General features: G+C 44.0%; 3 protein-coding genes across 4 annotated transcripts; 1 reads left to right on the top strand and 2 right to left on the bottom strand.

Annotated features, from left to right (window-relative positions):
- Positions 1–45: 45 nt before the first annotated feature.
- Positions 46–2,646, top strand: ndufc2 (NADH:ubiquinone oxidoreductase subunit C2). 2 transcript variants are annotated; one of them, XM_084446086.1, is made up of 3 exons: positions 46–304; positions 632–775; positions 2,141–2,367. In XM_084446086.1, exons 1-3 carry the CDS (start codon positions 166–168, stop codon positions 2,206–2,208), a joined length of 351 nt encoding a protein of 116 aa, XP_084302212.1. In that variant the 5' UTR covers positions 46–165; the 3' UTR covers positions 2,209–2,367. The 2 variants fall into 2 exon arrangements, with proteins under 2 accessions (XP_084302212.1, XP_084302213.1); XM_084446087.1 differs by lacking the exon at positions 2,141–2,367 and adding an exon at positions 2,461–2,646 and having other exon boundaries at positions 56–304.
- Positions 2,647–3,217: 571 nt separating this feature from the next.
- thrsp (thyroid hormone responsive) lies at positions 3,218–3,943 on the bottom strand. The gene has a single exon (XM_084448451.1). The coding sequence runs from the start codon at positions 3,853–3,855 to the stop codon at positions 3,439–3,441; it is 417 nt and encodes a 138-aa protein (XP_084304577.1). The 5' UTR covers positions 3,856–3,943; the 3' UTR covers positions 3,218–3,438.
- A 6,142-nt stretch (positions 3,944–10,085) lies between these two features.
- On the bottom strand, positions 10,086–12,393 carry LOC311328200 (guanylyl cyclase-activating protein 3-like; the record flags this gene model as incomplete). The annotated part of the gene is made up of 4 exons (XM_084461251.1): positions 10,086–10,219; positions 10,350–10,437; positions 11,383–11,532; positions 12,199–12,393. The coding sequence occupies 4 exons, from the start codon at positions 12,391–12,393 to the stop codon at positions 10,086–10,088; spliced, it is 567 nt and encodes a 188-aa protein (XP_084317377.1).
- Positions 12,394–17,177: the final 4,784 nt, after the last annotated feature.

The following is a 17,177-nucleotide window of genomic DNA, read 5'->3' as shown; positions in this document are numbered from 1 at the left end:
ATGTGAAGCGGAACCATTAGAATAGGTGTTGTGTTTGTTCACCGACCTTGTTTTCCTGCTGCACCTTGCCCTTGGCTTCCTCTTGAGAGGTGACTGAAGTTGTGATGCCTCTGCAGAACAGCTAGTTAGCTAGACAACCAGGACAGTTTTCAACAGTTTGCAAACATGGGGATTGTACCAGACGAGGCCAAGGTTCTCCCACCACCAGGAATAGTGAACAGGAACTCGTTTTGGCTGGGGACGCTTGGCTGGTGCACGGCGATGCTGGAGAATGCCTTCAACCGCAGGCCGCCCCTCAAATCAGGTCGGTAGCTAACAGTTAGCTTGACTAGCTAAGATAGCCAGGCTTGGCAGAGTCAGTTTAGGTTTCTTGGCCTAGCTACTAACGTTAGCTAGCACAACTGGTCTAGTACAACTTGGCTGGTAACGTTAGCTAGCACAACTTGGCTGCTAGCTAACGATAGCCAGCTTGTGCGTTGTGAGTGGCTAGCTAGCTAGCCATGTAACTAATGTAATGTAGCATAACGTTAATACCCTAAGAGACGTTTGTCAGACAGCTTGCTGGCTATGATGCTGCTATGCTGTCTACTTTGATTCAATGTGAACGTCAACTTGAATACTGTTTTTGCAGGTGTGCACAGACAAGTCTTGCTTGCGACCATTGGTTGGTTCGTTGGTTACCACCTCACGAAGTATGAAAACTACATATATGCGAAACTGGACCGGGACATGAGTGAATATATAAGACTCCACCCGGAGTCATTTCCGGAGAGAGGTAAATCTGTCTTAACTCTTAATGTAGTAACTAGCCACGACTTGCTAAACATAATTTCCTCCTAAATTGGTAGTAGCCCAGTAGTTCTCAAGTCTGTGCCACATCCCTGGCTACAGATGCACAGATTAAAATACATCTAGACGTGGGCTAGTTGCCCTTTTTCATCTTGGGCTAATAAAATGTAGCAAATTTGAGACTAGTAGATCATGAGCCAAATGGACAATACATAGCCTATAACTGTCTTGTTTAGTTTAGACAAAAGGCAAAAGAGCTGCGCGCAAATCCAACCTTAGTAGGCCAGGTGCTGGATCTTAGAGTACATACGTGAGAAGAGAGGAAATATCTGCACATTGATTTCTCCCGGTCCACTTTATTGAAAATATACACAACGTGTCGAACTCTAGGTCTTAATCAGGCAACTTCAAGTTCGAAGTTGCCTGATGAAGACCTAAGTCGTGTATATTTTTAATAAAGTGGACCGGGAGAAATCAGTGTGTGGATCTTTCCTCTCTTCTCACATAGTTTAGACAATAGACATTAATACACAGTCAACAGGTGAAAGAAATTACACCCCTGCTCAGATGTATGGCTTGTCATAAGTCCTGAATATTAGCTGGACTATTTGGGCTCAGGTGAATTTGATGTTCTACACTACTATGTTGCTTGTCATTCAGGTCTGAGAGAAACTCTTATTTCTGCACTCTAGGGATGTAACAGTATGAACTTTTCATACCACGATTATAGTAACCAAAATTCCTGCGGTTATTGGTATTATCACAGTGTTTTTTTTTGTTTTTATATATATATATATATATATATATATATATATATAAATATGCTGAAAATGTCCAATAAGTACTGATAGACAGTCTGGAATCCTTTCAACAACTTTTATTAAAAAAAAACACAAATAACATAGGGAAAGCCAGGCCTCTCAACGGTTGAAAGGGCATCATGTCCTTTGCTATGTAATATGGAAAGGCTGCAGTGAGGTATTTGCCATTTTTGGATGTGGGTGCGTAAGCGTATCATTTCCTCTGAAGTCGAAACTGGGAATGACGTCGGACTGTATGTCTATGGTAGCCTATTTACCGTGGTTATTCAAAGCACGGTAATCGAACACGGTTTTAATAATGATTTATTTTGAAATGGTAATACTAATTGTCGGGAATTTTCACTGTGGTTTACTGTGAAACCGGTAACCGTTTCATCCCTATTGCACTCTCCTCCTTCAAACCATCACATTGTCATGACTACAACATGCTGTACCATAATTTGAATAATGTGTATATATGCTAGTGTAACGGCAGACCCATGTTAAGGGCTTGCACATGGCTTTCATTAGCTCTTCCGCTTGCAATGCAGACACGCTGACTGGTATGCCAGTAGGGACGTGCCTTTTGGAGGGACAGTCCTTGTCTTTTGAGGAGTGAGTTTACCAGTTACTCACTACCACTACCTCACGCCTGCACACTGTAGAGCAATATTTTTTGCAAGGTTTGTCCTGCTACACTCCATAATTAGATGCCAAGTCTTTGTTGATTGACATATCTGCTCTGCAAAACAATCCTTCTGTACTGTGACTGCTCTGCTATTTGTTTAAATGCATTTTTGTCAAATCTTTAGGCCTACTTTTCAATTTGAGTGTAATCTGTGTTGTTCCTTTGTCGTTTGTGTTTGAGCAGAGAGAAAGACCTTTGCAGAGATTGTGGAGCCGTTCCATCCCGTGCGCTGAGTGTAGGAGGCTGGCAAGGAAAGAGAGCACATTTTACAGACCGCCATCTGTCTCCGTAGTTCTGTCTATTTGAATGCTTTCACATACTGTGTGGAATTTGGAGTCATGTACATAATAAAATCCCTACCCTAACTGACATGCCCTTGTTTGTATTTTATATCATTACTTCCAACAGTGGGGTCAGTGTATTTGAGATGTCAGTAGCCAACCTCCCCGTTCCATTGCTTCTTTCTCCTAAGCATATTATCTGATATAGGTTGTATGTATCAAGATCTTAATATTAAGATCTCAATGGCACACACATTGAACACACTGTATATAACATTGCTCATCTACCACACTACACTCTGCACACACTGTAGTGTACACTCACCACACTCCATTCTGTATATAGTATGTAAATTGCATTTTGTTTGCACTGTTTTTTGTATTTACACTGTTTTTGTACTGCATCTGCACTGTCATGTATTTGCACTGTCCTGTACTGCACCCTGTCCTATGTTGTCTGCAACAGTTAATGCCTTGACCCTAGTCAAATTCCTAGTATGAACCATATACATGGCTAATAAACAGATCTTGAATATAACAGTTTAAGAAATACAGAATGAAAACAGGACTGTTGTATCCAGTAGCAACAGTATGCTAACCTACCTGAGTGCACCTACCTTAAAAATGACAGTATTAAGAAAGGACATCAACATGTAATGATCTGTTCACTGTTTCAAAGCACCTTTATTACATTTTACCAAGTTGTAAATGTGTAGTCATTTATGTATTTAAATAGACAGTATAGATATTCGGAGGCTACATCATCATCATCATCATCATCTTCATCCGCTTATCCAGGGTCGGGTCGCGGAGGCAGCAGCTCCAGGCTGCTCGGAGGCTACATGTCCAAATTAAATCGCTAAAGGCTGCTGCTGGTTTCCTAGTTTGCCACTCCGATGATGTCCATGTATTTATTCGTGAGGCTCAGAGACCTCTGTGTGAGAGAGCCCATGACGGAGAACAGTCCTTTAAGGTGGAAGTGGAAGAGAGCCTCGGGATCGGCCTTCATCAGAGGTTCCATGGTCTTGTGCAGGGTCGCATGGGCCTTGGCCTTGCAGTCGTCCAGAATCAAACCACTCTCCGCTGTGTTTCTGATGGCCTTCAGCATGAGGTAGTACTCATACAGATCTTGGCAGGACCCCTCTACCTCCTCCCAGTCCTGGACGTCGTCGGAGGGCACGTCTCGCAGCAGGCTGGGCAGGAGGATGGTGTGCTCCATCTTGTTCACAGCTGTGCTGTAGCGCCTCAGAGCCAGGAGCAGACAGCTCCTAGTGGATCTGGCCTCGGCAGACTGCATGTTTCCAGGTGGATTGTTCTGGCTGTTCCTGTGTTGCTGGTAAGGTGGTAGTGTGCAACAGGAAGACGCTGCAGTGCAGGGCTGTTGAGGACAGGCTGGGTTTATATGTGGAGCCTGAGCGAGGTTAGTCAGTGGGTGTTTTGCAACTGGGTGGTCCGATACGTTTGGGAACATTTGACTATGATGAGTCAAGGTCTCTTATCTAATTTGATTTTCACAAGCTGCTGTGATTTCTTTCTGGCAGTTTGACAGCACTTTTAGTGCCACTAAAATCAGCCTCTCATTCCCTTCTCATTTTCACTATAATGGGAGAAACGGATGATTTACTTGTTCTCCGTTTTGAAACAGTTATGCAAGTATGCTGTGGCCAAGAATTCGCAATTAATTCACATTAGCCTTTAGTGTGTGCCGAGCCTGTGCAGTAGCCCCTACCCTCTGGAACTGCCTCCCCTTAGACATGAAAAGAGCTGACTCAGTGGACAGTTTTAAGAAGTTTAAAAACTCAGATATTCCGCAATTATTTTGCTTTATAATAGGTCTTGTCTTCTGTGTTTTTAATGTTTTAATGCTGCACATTTTGACTATGCTCCTATACCGTATTTTATGTGTTTCAATATTGTATTTTATGATGCTTTTTACTCTTATCTTGCACTCATTGTAGCCTACAGCGCTTTGTAATCTCGGGTTTGAAAGGCGCTTTTATAAATACAATGTAGTCCACTTACTATTTGAATTTGTATTTGAAAATGGTGGGCCATGGAATTAATTCTATGGGAGAAGTGATATGAACAGTTGGACAAGTTCATTTGCAAAAACAGATATCTAAATTCTGATAAATAATTTTGGGTTGTTTTGATTAAGTAAAGAACCCTCTTCTTTATATAATCAAAACAACCCAACTGCAATTTGATTGTATATTGTTATTTGATTGAAAAAATGATTCATCAAAATGTATCAAAACGGAGATGTTTTTTTTTGCAAAAGAACTGTTCAGTTGGAGAACATGCTCAGTGCATTGCGGAGTCCTGCTTTGTTTGCATGTAAGGTTACTATAGGACATGTGTATTTAGTCAGCCCTTATCTTCTCTGTCTCAACACAACTGATAAAACTGAACTGGATTGAAACCTTGACGATTTGACATTCATATTTTTCACCATATTTCTACTGGTAGCCTAGTTTTTCATTCATTAACTATGGATAACACAGCTCTAGGCTTTTAATAACTTCCTGATTCAAAATGTATTTTCAAGCCTGTTCAATAGCTGCTTACATAGACATATCAATGTGCAAGTATATACAGTATGTACAAATATACTCAGTAAAGACAGGCTGGATGTTAGAATGTTTTGAAACAGATTCAAAGTTGTACATTTCTCTGTACAGAACCCGTTCTAGCTTTCCTATGTTCATTAGGAAAATAATTTTTCAAGCTGTTTTTTTATCAGTATTAGACTATGGTGACACTATCTACATACATGCTTTATGGTGGGACTATCTATAGACACCTTGAAACCATTGGACTCTCTCTACCACCCCGCCCTATAATTTATTACGGATGATAGATATGACACTCCCTACTGTGTTCTTTATCATAAAGTGGGCTGGCCATCTCTTTACGTCGGAGACTTCATATTTGAAATGAAATTTTAGCATTATTACTCTAAACCATCTACACATGATCAATAATGTACTATGCCTAATCTATCTGCATTGTTACATTCTCTCTCTCCACTCCAATTAGCAGCATTAATATATATATATATATATATATATATATATATATATATATATATATATAGTAAAATAGTCACAATAAAGTAATAAATAGTAAAATAGTCACAATAAAATAGTCATGGTCATAATAGATAATGCTGGTCACAATAAATACACATGGTCACTTAAATGATACAACTATATGGTTCCTCAGCCTGTTGGTCCGGACACCCATCATGCTTCTCAGCCTGCCTGAGGGAAGAGTGTTGAACAGGGAGTGTCTAGGGTGTCATAATGTTGGTGGCCTGTTTGTGCAAACGGCCTGAGTGGATGTCACTCAGGTGTGGAAGTGGGGAGCCTACTTGAGCCGTCTTGATTAGCCACTGCAGGTCTGTGTTCTCCGCTGTAGTCCCGCCAGAGTACCAGACTGTACAGCAGAATGTTAGTATGCTTTCAATCGTGCAGCAGTAGAAGTTGATAAGTAGCTTTTGAGTGAGTTGGTTGCATTTCAGTGTCCTCAGGAAGAAGAGATGCTTCTGGGCCTTTTTGATCATATACACACACAGACACACACACAGTATGTGACATCTCATATCATGAAGGTATTCAAGAGACTGGCTCTGCAGCCCCTGAGGCCCATGTTGAGTGACTTCCTGGACCCCCTGCAGTTTGCGTACCAGGCCCGAATCAGCGTGGACAATGCCATCATCTACCTACTCCACAGAGCCTACTCACACCTGAAGGGTTGTGCCAGGAAGCTCAGTAAGAGTCATGTTCTTTGACTTTTCCAGTGCTTTCAACACCATCCTGCCCCTCCAGCTTGCAGAGAAGCTCCCAGCTATGCGGGTAGACCACAACTTGGTGGCCTGTATCACTGACTACCTCACTGGCAGGCCACAGTATGTCCATCTGCAGGGCTGCGTTGTGGTCATAAGCAACACGGGCGACCCCAAGGAACAGTCCCGTCACCTTTCCTGTTGATCCTCTAACGTTACACCTCCGAACTTCAGCCACAACTCTGGAGCGTGCCACCTCCAGAAGTTCTTGGACGACTCCTCTATTGTGGGATGCATCAGGGATGATGAGATGAGGAGGAGGAGTACAGGGACATGATCAGGAGATTCATTGAATGGTCTGAGGAGAACTAGCTCCAAATCAACATCAGCAAGACCAAGGAGCTGGTGGTGGACCTTAGAAGGAAGAAGAAGCCTCCAACCCCCATCACCATCCAGGGGGAGGAAATTGAGATGGTGGACTCATTATGAGTTCCTGGGAGTGCATCTGAACCACAAACTGGACTGGACTGACAACTCTGATGCCCTCTAAAGGAAAGTACAGAGCATACTATTCTTCCTCAGGAGGCTCAGGACCTTCGATGTGAGTAGCAGGCTGCTGCCCATGTTCTACCAGCTGTTGTAGCCAGCACACTGTTCTTTGCCGTCGCCTGCTGGGGAAGCGGCATCCAGTCTAGGGAGTCAAACAGGAGTCTGTGGCAGAGAGGAGGATGAGGGACAAACTGAAGTCTACCCTAGACAACCCCTCCCATCTCCTCTATGACGAGCTGTGACAGATGGGGAGCTCTTCAGCCACAGGCTCATCCCACCCAGGTGCAATACGGGGTGGTTCAGACCTTCCTTTGTGCCAGCAGCCATCAGACTGTATAACAGTGCCTGAGCAATTCCTAGTGTTGTGGAGGTGTGCATGTGTACAGTATGTGTATTACTAGATATATCTATACAGCCTGTATGTATGTATGTATGTATTTGTACTCCTAGACATACATTTATACAGACTGGATGTATGCACATATATTGTTTATTCTATTCTATACTGTTCACATGCTGTACAGATGGATGTATATAATCCCTGTTCCTCCTCTTTTATTCTTAGTACTCTGCATGTAGTCTGTAGTATCCATCCATCCATCCATCCATCCATCATCCATCCATCCATCCATCCATCCATCCATCCATCCATCCATCCATCCATCCATCCATCCATCGCATTTGTTGCCTTTTACCGCCACAAGATGGCAATAGAGCCATGTCAAATTGAGCCAGTCAGTGGGTCAGAGTGTGCAGTCATGGTAAAACGTGTGTGGTGTTCTCACCTTCTGAGCCTGTGTCCCATCCAGTACTGTGTTCTACATTACATTTGTAAACAAAGTGACAATAAATAAAACGATAATGTAATGCAGGAAACTTTTTAGTTCCGTTTTTTTTATTGTAGGATGACAACCGCTTAATCTGGCTGGATCTTAGCTAAGGTGCTGGAAAGAGAGAAGATTTCTGCACACTTGGATCAGTGCAGTGTTTCGATTTTAATTGCTGAGCTTTCGCTCTTAACGCTGAGCTTTCACTCATCAAACCATCAGTGCATGCATACAGTAGTGCAATAATAGACAGGCTTTTTTAATTATTCTAAATGGTTGTACTGTATTGTTTGTTAAGGCAACCCAAACATGTTTGTACAAAGGACAGACACTTGGACACAGTCCATAATTTTACAATCACAGCAGTCAATCAATGTTTAGTCAGTCAGTCAGTCAGTCTATTAAAAGAACATTCACTCCTATCTCACAGCAGCCTGTTGAACATAGACTGTTCAATTAACAATGAACAACTAGAAAGTACATTTCCTGGAGAAAATGTGAGGTGGGCTAACTGCCGCAGCTGTAACAGCAACTACTAGTACTACTACGGACCGGGCAATCTCCATGCACCCACTGGCGAAGACCGTGTGTCTCTAGGCCACTCGGGCTGAATTGTGGGCTCCATTGTGTGGAGGCGAGACTCTGCCCCCTAAGGTCAGAGCCGGTCGGAGACAGTTTACCCCTCTCCGGGACACCTACCCGCCCTCACCAGTGAAGACCGTGTCTCTAGGCCACTCTGGGGCTGAGTTGTGGGGCCCGTGGTGGTAGTGATAGTGGTGTGGTGGCGAGACTCCGCCCCCTCAGATCACAGCGGGTCGGGGGCAGTGCATTGACCTCCGGGCAATCTCCATGCACCCACTGGCAAAGACTGGGTGTCTCTAGCCCACTCAGGTACTGAGTTGTGGGTTCCGTGGCGTGGATAGTGGCGTGGTGGCGAGACTCCGCCCCCTCATGTCTTAGCAGGTCATGGACAGAGTACCCCTCTCCGGGCCACCCACCTGCCTTCACCAGTGTAGACCGTGTCTCTAGCCCACTCACTTGAATGGTGAGCATGGTCTTCAAACAAATGGTCATAACGCAAAAACTATACAGCTTAAATAATTGCATTCTATGAATCAGCACAATTGTGTGAACATTTCGATGTATAATATCTGTATGAGCTGTTAAAACTGTAGGAGTGCCAGCCGTTTACAAAATGTGTGAATATTTTCAAAGCAACAGCTGCCACCACTCTAAAAACATAAAGTTACTGAACATTCCACCAGCAATTTCAATGGTACAAAAATTACTATTAAAAGTTAAATTATTAAACATCATGAACATTTTAAAGTTTGAATAAAGTTTCCAGCACAAAGTATGAAGAACTAGTTAAGGTTAAAAAAAATGGGGAGAACTATAATAAGAAAGAAAGAAAGAAAGAAAGAAAGAAAGAAAGAAAGAAAGAAAGAAAGAAAGAAAGAAAGAAAGAAAGAAAGAAAGAAAGAAAGAAAGAAAGAAAGAAAGAAAGAAAGAAAGAAAGAAAGAAAGAAAGAAAGAAATAGTGGGAATATCACAATTTGGGCTAGCTTTTGCACCTAATTAACCTCAATATTCTAAATTGGACAAATTTCTAACATAGTTTCTTCCTTCTTCAGATCAAATGGCGCAAATATGAATTTATATAAAGTGCAGTAATTCATTTGAAGCACAGATCATTTATAACATTAAAGGCAGCAGCCAACCAGGACTCAATTTTATCAGCACGACCCACTCTTCACTGTATCTCTCCACTCTGTAGCTAATTCATACATCCACAGCTTTATGGTGGACATAGAAGTCACTGTTAGGCTTGCTGTGTCAATCACTTAGTGAACAAGGTTGTTAAGAGACAAGCTGTAGTGAATATCAGATCCCCAGCAGGATGGTCTCCTCAGTCCTCAGACAGGTCCTGTAGGGCAGCAGGGTCAGGTCTCCTCAGACAGGTCCTGTAGGGCAGCAGGGTTTGGTCTCCTCAGACAGGTCCTGTAGGGCAGCAGTGTTTGTTCTCCTCAGACAGGTCCTGTAGGGCAGCAGGGTCAGGTCTCCTCAGACAGGTCCTGTAGGGCAGCAGGATCTGGTCTCCTCAGACAGGTCCTGTAGGGCAGCAGGGTCAGGTCTCCTCAGACAGGTCCTGTAGGGCAGCAGGGTTTGGGGCTTGGCTCCTCCATCCCCACATCATAAGTTGATGGAGGGGTTTCCACTTTCCATATTTACTATATATATGTGTGTGTGTGTGTGTGCATGTATGCGTTTAAAAAATATTTTATGTGACATTCCACCATTGCCACCTCGATGATCTTCTCAACAGACTGTGTGCTGTAGTCCAGTGCACCAGAGTCAGTCAACTCAGCAGATTTTCTTCTTCTGGCCCCTGACAATAATTTCCAGGACGTTTGTGAGATCCATCATTTTGATGAGCATCTCCATGATGTCGGGGTGGTTCTTCGCCCCACTGATGAACTCCTCCAGTGTCAGCTCACCTGGAGGATTCCAAGCCATTCATCAAAAACCTGTTGTTATTGCGTAAGGGCCTTACAATAATGTGTATTTGAACATCAGAGTATGGTATCTGAATCAACTCCTTCCTTGTGTCTATCATGTAGTATTTACCTTCTCCATTGACATCAATCTTCTCATATATGAGAGTCACAATCACCTCTGGAGGAATATCGTAGTCTCTGGTGATGTCCTGTATAGCCTGGCGGAGAGGAGAGACGTTTGTGTTTGAGGCTTAATTATTCATCAAAACAGCAACTCGATAGCTACAGTACGGTAGCTAGGCAACACCCTCAAATGTATCATATCATAACCCTGAACTCCAAACTGCTGACCTTACATAGCAGAATTCAGTTTTTATATATTTTTTTTACTAAAACATAATAAAAACGTACAAGGCTTAATAAAATGTAAAGGGGTAGAGTGCATAATTTCACAGATCGTTCCAGTATTGGTTTTGCAGGCGAAGTCAATGGGGCATATGTAAATGCGTTAAAAAAACTATGATGAATGTGCTTTTCTGAGACAGGAAGTACAGGGTGTAATCTTAAATGTCAAAAATAGTACACTACCCCTTTAATAAAAACAAGTATGTAGCCTTGAGAACCATTTTGGCCCATAAGGCAGGAGCCTGTCTCCTTTTTTCTTCTGATTCCTTAGCGTGAGGCAGCTTGATGTACAAGTACACCCCCTGGACATGACGCTAGTATGTCGCAGGAATTTACCCCTAATCCACTTATAAACTTAGGTAGAAAAGTGAAGGGTCTGATAGATTTTTACTTGTTCAAGCACCTTTTAACAAAGTCATTGGTTGAATTTAAAATATGCAAGCACAGATATACATCACATACTGGATTCCTGTATAACTGTGTGAATAACTAGATAATCATTTGTGTAACACAGTGTAGCTGACTGAGGTCATACTGAAGGATATATTGGGGCTAGGATAAGAAAAGGAGACCCTTTTACAGGCCCTATATAGCTCAAGGCTATTTAATACGGTCTGACCCTTTGACCCTTCCAGAATTAGGCTCCGAGTGCTGTACTAGGAAGTATCTCAGAGCTGTACAGGCCCAAGCCTGATATAGGTCACTCCACTCTGCAATATCACACTATAGTGAGATGAGAAGATACAGAATTTACACACCTTGAATATTGTCTCTAGTTCATCCTTGTCAATCTTTCCATTTCCATCCTGATCAAAGAGCTTGAAGTACCACTTCAGTTTCTGGTTGATCTCTCCCTTCAGTAGCAAACTGACTGCTGCTATGTATTCTACAAAGTCTATATAGCCATCCTGAGAGGAGAGAGAGCGATAGAGAGAGAGAGAGAGAAAGAGAGAGAGAGAGAGAAAGAGAGAGAGAGAGAGAGAGAGATTGTTAGATACATTGAGGGACTCAAAATGTCTCAATGCTCACATGAATGCCTAAACCAGGATGAAGACATTTTATTCTTCATCCCAAGTAGTTAATGAATGCACACTTATAATAAAAACTACATTACTCACAGGGAATGAGCATCGGTGATGTAACATGATTAATCTTCAATCTGAGTTTGAACTTCTAAGAAATAATTAATAAGAATGAATAATTAAGATAATTCTGAGCTTGAGCTTCTAGGCAGAAGGTTATATGCAGGAAGATTTCTACTACCGTTGTAGAAAGACCTCCTTCATACTGAGAAATGTGCTTCCGTTTGCATGTAGTTTCATACAGGGCCATGAGGAAGTGTAGGCTACCATTGACAGCAAAGTCTGACATCAATGGAAGCATGCAAATCACACTGCAGAGTAAACTATCGCCTGGCGGAGGCATAAAAAGCATGTACAATTTTAGACCATTGCCTTATCCTAAGAGAGCATCAGCTGTCGCCCTCCTCATCAGTGATTTGAGGTTCCCCATGGAGACCGCCTGTTACACAGCTAGGGAGAGGGAGGGAGAGAGGGGAGGATGCAGTCTCTTACCCCATCCATATCGAAGGTGAAGAAGACCTGGTCCACATAGCTGCTGGCCTCCTCCGTCATGCCCTGCATTTCCAGCATGGTCTTCAGTTCGAAAAGCGTGATCTGACCCGACGGAGACTCCTTCATGAACTTGTTGTACCAGTGGTGCATGTCCTGCTCCAGGATGTCGTCCAGACTCGAGCCATGGGCACCCATAATGCCAAGCGTGGTGTGAGGCGTCTGTGGAGGGCAGAGTGTCTGAAGCGCCCAGACCCCAGCAGAGGGCTGGCAGAGGTGGGCAGGCTTATGGAAGCAGTGACAGAGGAGTGCGGCAACAGTCGACTGGCTGAGACTTGATGTATCTACTCTGTCTTAATCTCATAAGCTCTTTGGCAACTAAAATCACACACGGTTGGTGAAGTAAGCGGTGCAGGTCTATGAGCAATCTTCACTGCCCTCTGCGAGTGTGCAATGGTATTGGCTACTCCTGATTGGTCTAAATCTCATGCTACGGATGGACACGCAGACAAACACACAGACAGAGTGACACACATGTCACGCATAGAACCGCTTAGGCACCGCTTAAAAAGAGCACTCTAATTGGATAACAGTTGAACTTTTCATAGAAACCTGGAACATCTCTGGGATGCCGTGGATGGTGGGAGAGAGGGATTGGACCTTTGCACAACAGATCCCATCCACTGAACAGGCTTACCGTGCATGATAATGCCACTGCACTGCATTCATTGCCTGGCCGAGGATTTCCTGTTCAGTAGAAGCTCTGAGCTCTACAGGTCAAATGTAGTACACCCACTAGTCCGTCACACACCAGGGACTCAGCTCCAGGGGAGCTGTGATTCCCCCCATGGGGGCATTGGGCCAGGGATTACCCACCGTCCGTGTCTAAATAGAGTGAGGACATCAGGCAGGGGAACACCCGCAGGCCTTGAGGATATGATGCTTTCCATACAAGCCAAGAATAGTACGTATTTTCTAAAGATGCTTTCTTCTACCTGTTACTTTTTACTTTTGATGTAACCTTTATTTATGCAAGGTGTCCCATTGAGCAAAAATACAAAAAGCACATATAATAATCAATAAAATATAGATAGAAAAAGACAATGATACATACATATATACATATATATATATATATATATATATATAGTCATTATGGGGTATTGTGTGTAGATTCATGAGAAAAAAAATAATTTAATCAATTTTGGAATAAGCCAATAACATAACAAAACTAGAAAGTACATTTCCTGGAGAAAATGTGAGGTGGGTTAGCTGCTGCAGCTGTATGTAACAGCTACTGCTATCAATCAATCAATCAATCAAAGCTTTATTTATATAGCGCATTTCATACCCAGAGGCAACACAATGCGCTTTACAGAGAACAGGGAGGTGGGCAGACATCCCACCCCTACATATTCCAGAGGGAAGCAAAAAAACAGTAATCACCCGGGGGCCAGATAAGTGAGCTGTAAAAATTCTTCCCTGACCCCTCTCAACAAGGCGATCGAGCAAGCTCCTGGAGTATGTTTGTCTACCGGCTAAGAACATTTATAGAGCAATAAATAATATTAAATTACATTTTCAGAGTAAGAGAGGCTAATAACATCATAGGAGAGACATGGCAAACATCGGTGTATGTCTGTGTGTGCATAAATGTGCCTCGGCCCAGATAGAGGCAGGGGTTGGGGTAGGGTGGGGGGTAGGAAAAGGATACGGACCCGGGTTAGGGTGAGGGGAAGGGGATCTGAGCCCAGGACTGGTGTATGTCAGTGTGTGTGTGAGTGTGCCTGGGTCCAGGTAGAGGCAGGGGTCAGGGGTAGGGTGGGGGTAGGAAGAGGATACGGACCCGGGGTAGGGTGAGGGGAAGGGGGTACTGGACCCAGGCCTAAGGCCGGAAGTGGACTGTTGTATGTCTGTGTGTGCGTGTGTGTGTGTTAACTAATTTGCTACGACATCTGCAGCAGACACAGGGGTATCTATCGGACTCAGGGTGGTCTGCTGGTGACAGTGGGGCATCCACTGGACCTGGTTAGAAGATAGGAGGGAGAGAGAGAGAGACGCACTAGGGAGAGGGGAGGCAGAACAGGGTTAGTAGCACACGGAGCCATATATAGAGCAATACATTACGTCAAACTACATTTTCAGAGCAAGAAAGGCTAAGAGCATCATGGGAGAGGTGTGGCAAGCACTAATGTGTGTGTGTGTGTGCGTGCCTGGGCCCCGATAGAGGCAGGGGTTGGGGTAGGGTGGGGGGTAGGAAAAGGATACGGACCCGGGTTAGGGTGAGGGGAAGGGGATCTGAGCCCAGGACTGGTGTATGTCAGTGTGTGTGTGAGTGTGCCTGGGTCCAGGTAGAGGCAGGGGTCTGGGGTAGGGTTGGGGTAGGAAGAGGATACGGACCCGGGTTAGGGTGAGGGGAAGGGGTACTGGGCCCAGGCCTAAAGCCGGAAGTGGACTGTTGTATGTCTGTGTGTGCGTGTGTGTGTGTTAACTAATTTGTTACGACATCTGCAGCAGACACAGGGGTATCTATCGGTCTCAGGGTGGTCTGCTGGTGACAGTGGGGCATCCACTGGACCTGGTTAGAAGATAGGAGGGAGAGAGAGAGGCACTAGGGAGAGGGGAGGCAGAGCAGGGTTAGTAGCACACAGAGCCATATATAGAGCAGTACATTACATCAAACTACATTTTTAGAGCAAGAAAGGATAAGAGCATCATGGGAGAGGTGTGGCAAACCCTGATGTGTGTCTGTGTGTGTGTGCGTGCCTGGGCCCAGATAGAGGCAGGGGTTGGGGTAGGGTGGGGGGTAGGAAAAGGATACGGACCCGGGTTAGGGTGAGGGGATCTGAGCCCAGGACTGGTGTATGTCTGTATGTGTGTGAGCGTGAGTGTAGGTGTGCCTGGGTCCAGTTAGAGGCAGGGGTCGGGGGTAGGGTTGGGGGTGGGAAAGGGATACGGACCCGGGGTAGGGTGAGGGGAAAGGGAACTGGGCCCAGGTCCAGGCCTAAGCTGGGTGTGGACTGGTGTGTGTCTGTGTGTACGTGTGTGTTAACTAAGTACTACAACATCCACAACTGACACGGGGGTATCTATTGTCTGCGGGCGACAGTGGGGCATCTACTGGACCAATGTATATAGAGGATTCACAGGTAGGTTTGAGGCTGCCTTTCTGTGTCTCAAGTTCCTAGCTAGTGATTGTAGGCTAGGTCGAAAAGGTACGTCTTGAGGTCTCGCTTGAAGACCTCCGTTGTTTCGGCCCTTCTTAGGCACTCCGGTAGGGTGTTCCAGAGGTTGGGGGCATAGAAACTAAAAGCTGCCTCTCCGTGTTTCTTGGTCCTGGCTTTTGGAACTGTTAAGAGTTCAGTACCTGAGGATCTGAGTGGTCTGTTGGGCATGTACTTAACAAGCATGTTAGAAATATATTCTGGTGAGTGATTGTGGAGAGATTTATAGACTAGTAGTAGTATTTTAAAGTCTATTCTAGAGTTGACTGGTAACCAGTGTAGTGATTTTAAGGCTGGTGTGATGTGTGCCCCTCGTCTAGTCTTAGTGAGGACTCGTGCTGCAGCATTCTGTATCATTTGTAGCTTAGAGATTGCTTTCTTTGGTAGGCCTGATATTAGAGCATTGCAGTAGTCCAGCCTGCTTGTGATGAAAGCATGCATTAATCTTTCGGTGTCAGCCTGAGAGAGAAAGGGTTGCACCTTGGCAATGTTCCTTAGGTGGTAGAAAGATGTCTTTGTAATATTCTTTATGTGGTTTTCGAAATTAAGATCTGAGTCAAGTATGACACCTAGGTTTTTAGCCTGGCAATTGGTGTCAATTTCCAGAGTTTTTAAGTGTGCAGCTAGTTTCTCTCTTTCAGCTTTTTCTCCAATGATCAGTACTTCTGTTTTGTCCTGGTTTAGTTGGAGGAAATTATGTGACATCCATACATTTATATCTGTAGTACACTTGACAAGGCAGTCAACCAAGCTGTAGTTACTGGGTGTTACAGAAATATAGAGTTGGGTATCATCTGCGTAGCTATGGTAGCTAATGTTGTGCCTCCTGATGACACTGCCAAGGGGCAGCATGTACAGGCTGAAGAGTAGAGGTCCTAGGATCGATCCTTGGGGCACCCCACAGGTCATTGGGATCTTTCCTGAGCTATAATCACCGAGGGCGACGAAGAAATCCCGACCGGTTAGATAGGTCCTAAGCCAATTTAGGACTGGACCAGAGAGGCCAACCCACTTTTCCAGTCTTTCGATGAGGATTGCATGATCTATAGTATCAAAGGCTGCACTCAGGTCCAGGAGGACGAGAACAGAAAGCTCTTTGGAGTCAGCATTAATTCTGAGGTCATTTACAACTTTGACTAATGCCGTCTCTGTGCTATGGTGGGCGCGAAAGCCGGACTGGAAAAGGTCAAGGGTACAACTTGTAGCTAAGAAATCATTAATCTGTTTGAAAACTATTTTTTCCAGAATTTTACTCAAAAAGGGAAGGTTGGAGATTGGTCTAAAATTGCTAAAAACTGAAGTGTCTAAGTTGTTTTTCTTCAGTACGGGTCTCACCAGAGCAGTTTTAAGTATTGGTGGGAAGACACCTGTAGATAGGGAGTCATTAACAATGGATAAAATGTCATAGGATACAGAGTCAAAAATTGTTTTGAAAAAATCGGTGGGGATGGGATCCAGCAGGCATGTGGAGGTTTTGAGTGTGGATACTACTTTCCTCAACATTTCTGTGTCAATCAGTGTAAACAGGCTCATATGTCCATTGCATGGAGGGAGAGGATCTGTAAACGGGATGCATGGCCTTTCCTGGGTGATATTTCTCCTAATATTCATAATCTTATCTCTGAAGTAAGCTGCAAATTCCTCACATTTAGAGGTAGAGAGCAGGTTATCAGGTGTTTTTACGGCAGGGTTTATTAGGCTATCAATTGTTGAGAAGAGCACTCTTGAATTATTTCGATTGATAGATATCAATTTTGA

Source organism: Borostomias antarcticus (genome assembly GCF_949987555.1).
Source record: "Borostomias antarcticus genome assembly, chromosome: 1".
Classification (NCBI taxonomy): domain Eukaryota; kingdom Metazoa; phylum Chordata; class Actinopteri; order Stomiiformes; family Stomiidae; genus Borostomias; species Borostomias antarcticus.
Note: the sequence above shows the minus strand (reverse complement) of the source record. Positions and strands in the feature narration are given on the sequence as shown.

Bases quoted from the DNA above. Each gene is read 5' to 3' on its own strand.
- ndufc2 (XM_084446086.1), top strand. From the start codon at position 166: ATGGGGATTGTACCAGACGAGGCCAAGGTTCTCCCACCACCAGGAATA. The intron at 305-631 runs GTCGGTAGCTAA...CTGTTTTTGCAG, and splicing joins CAGGCCGCCCCTCAAATCAG to GTGTGCACAGACAAGTCTTG. The intron at 776-2,140 runs GTAAATCTGTCT...CTTGCAATGCAG, and splicing joins GGAGTCATTTCCGGAGAGAG to ACACGCTGACTGGTATGCCA.
- thrsp (XM_084448451.1), bottom strand. From the start codon at position 3,855: ATGCAGTCTGCCGAGGCCAGATCCACTAGGAGCTGTCTGCTCCTGGCT.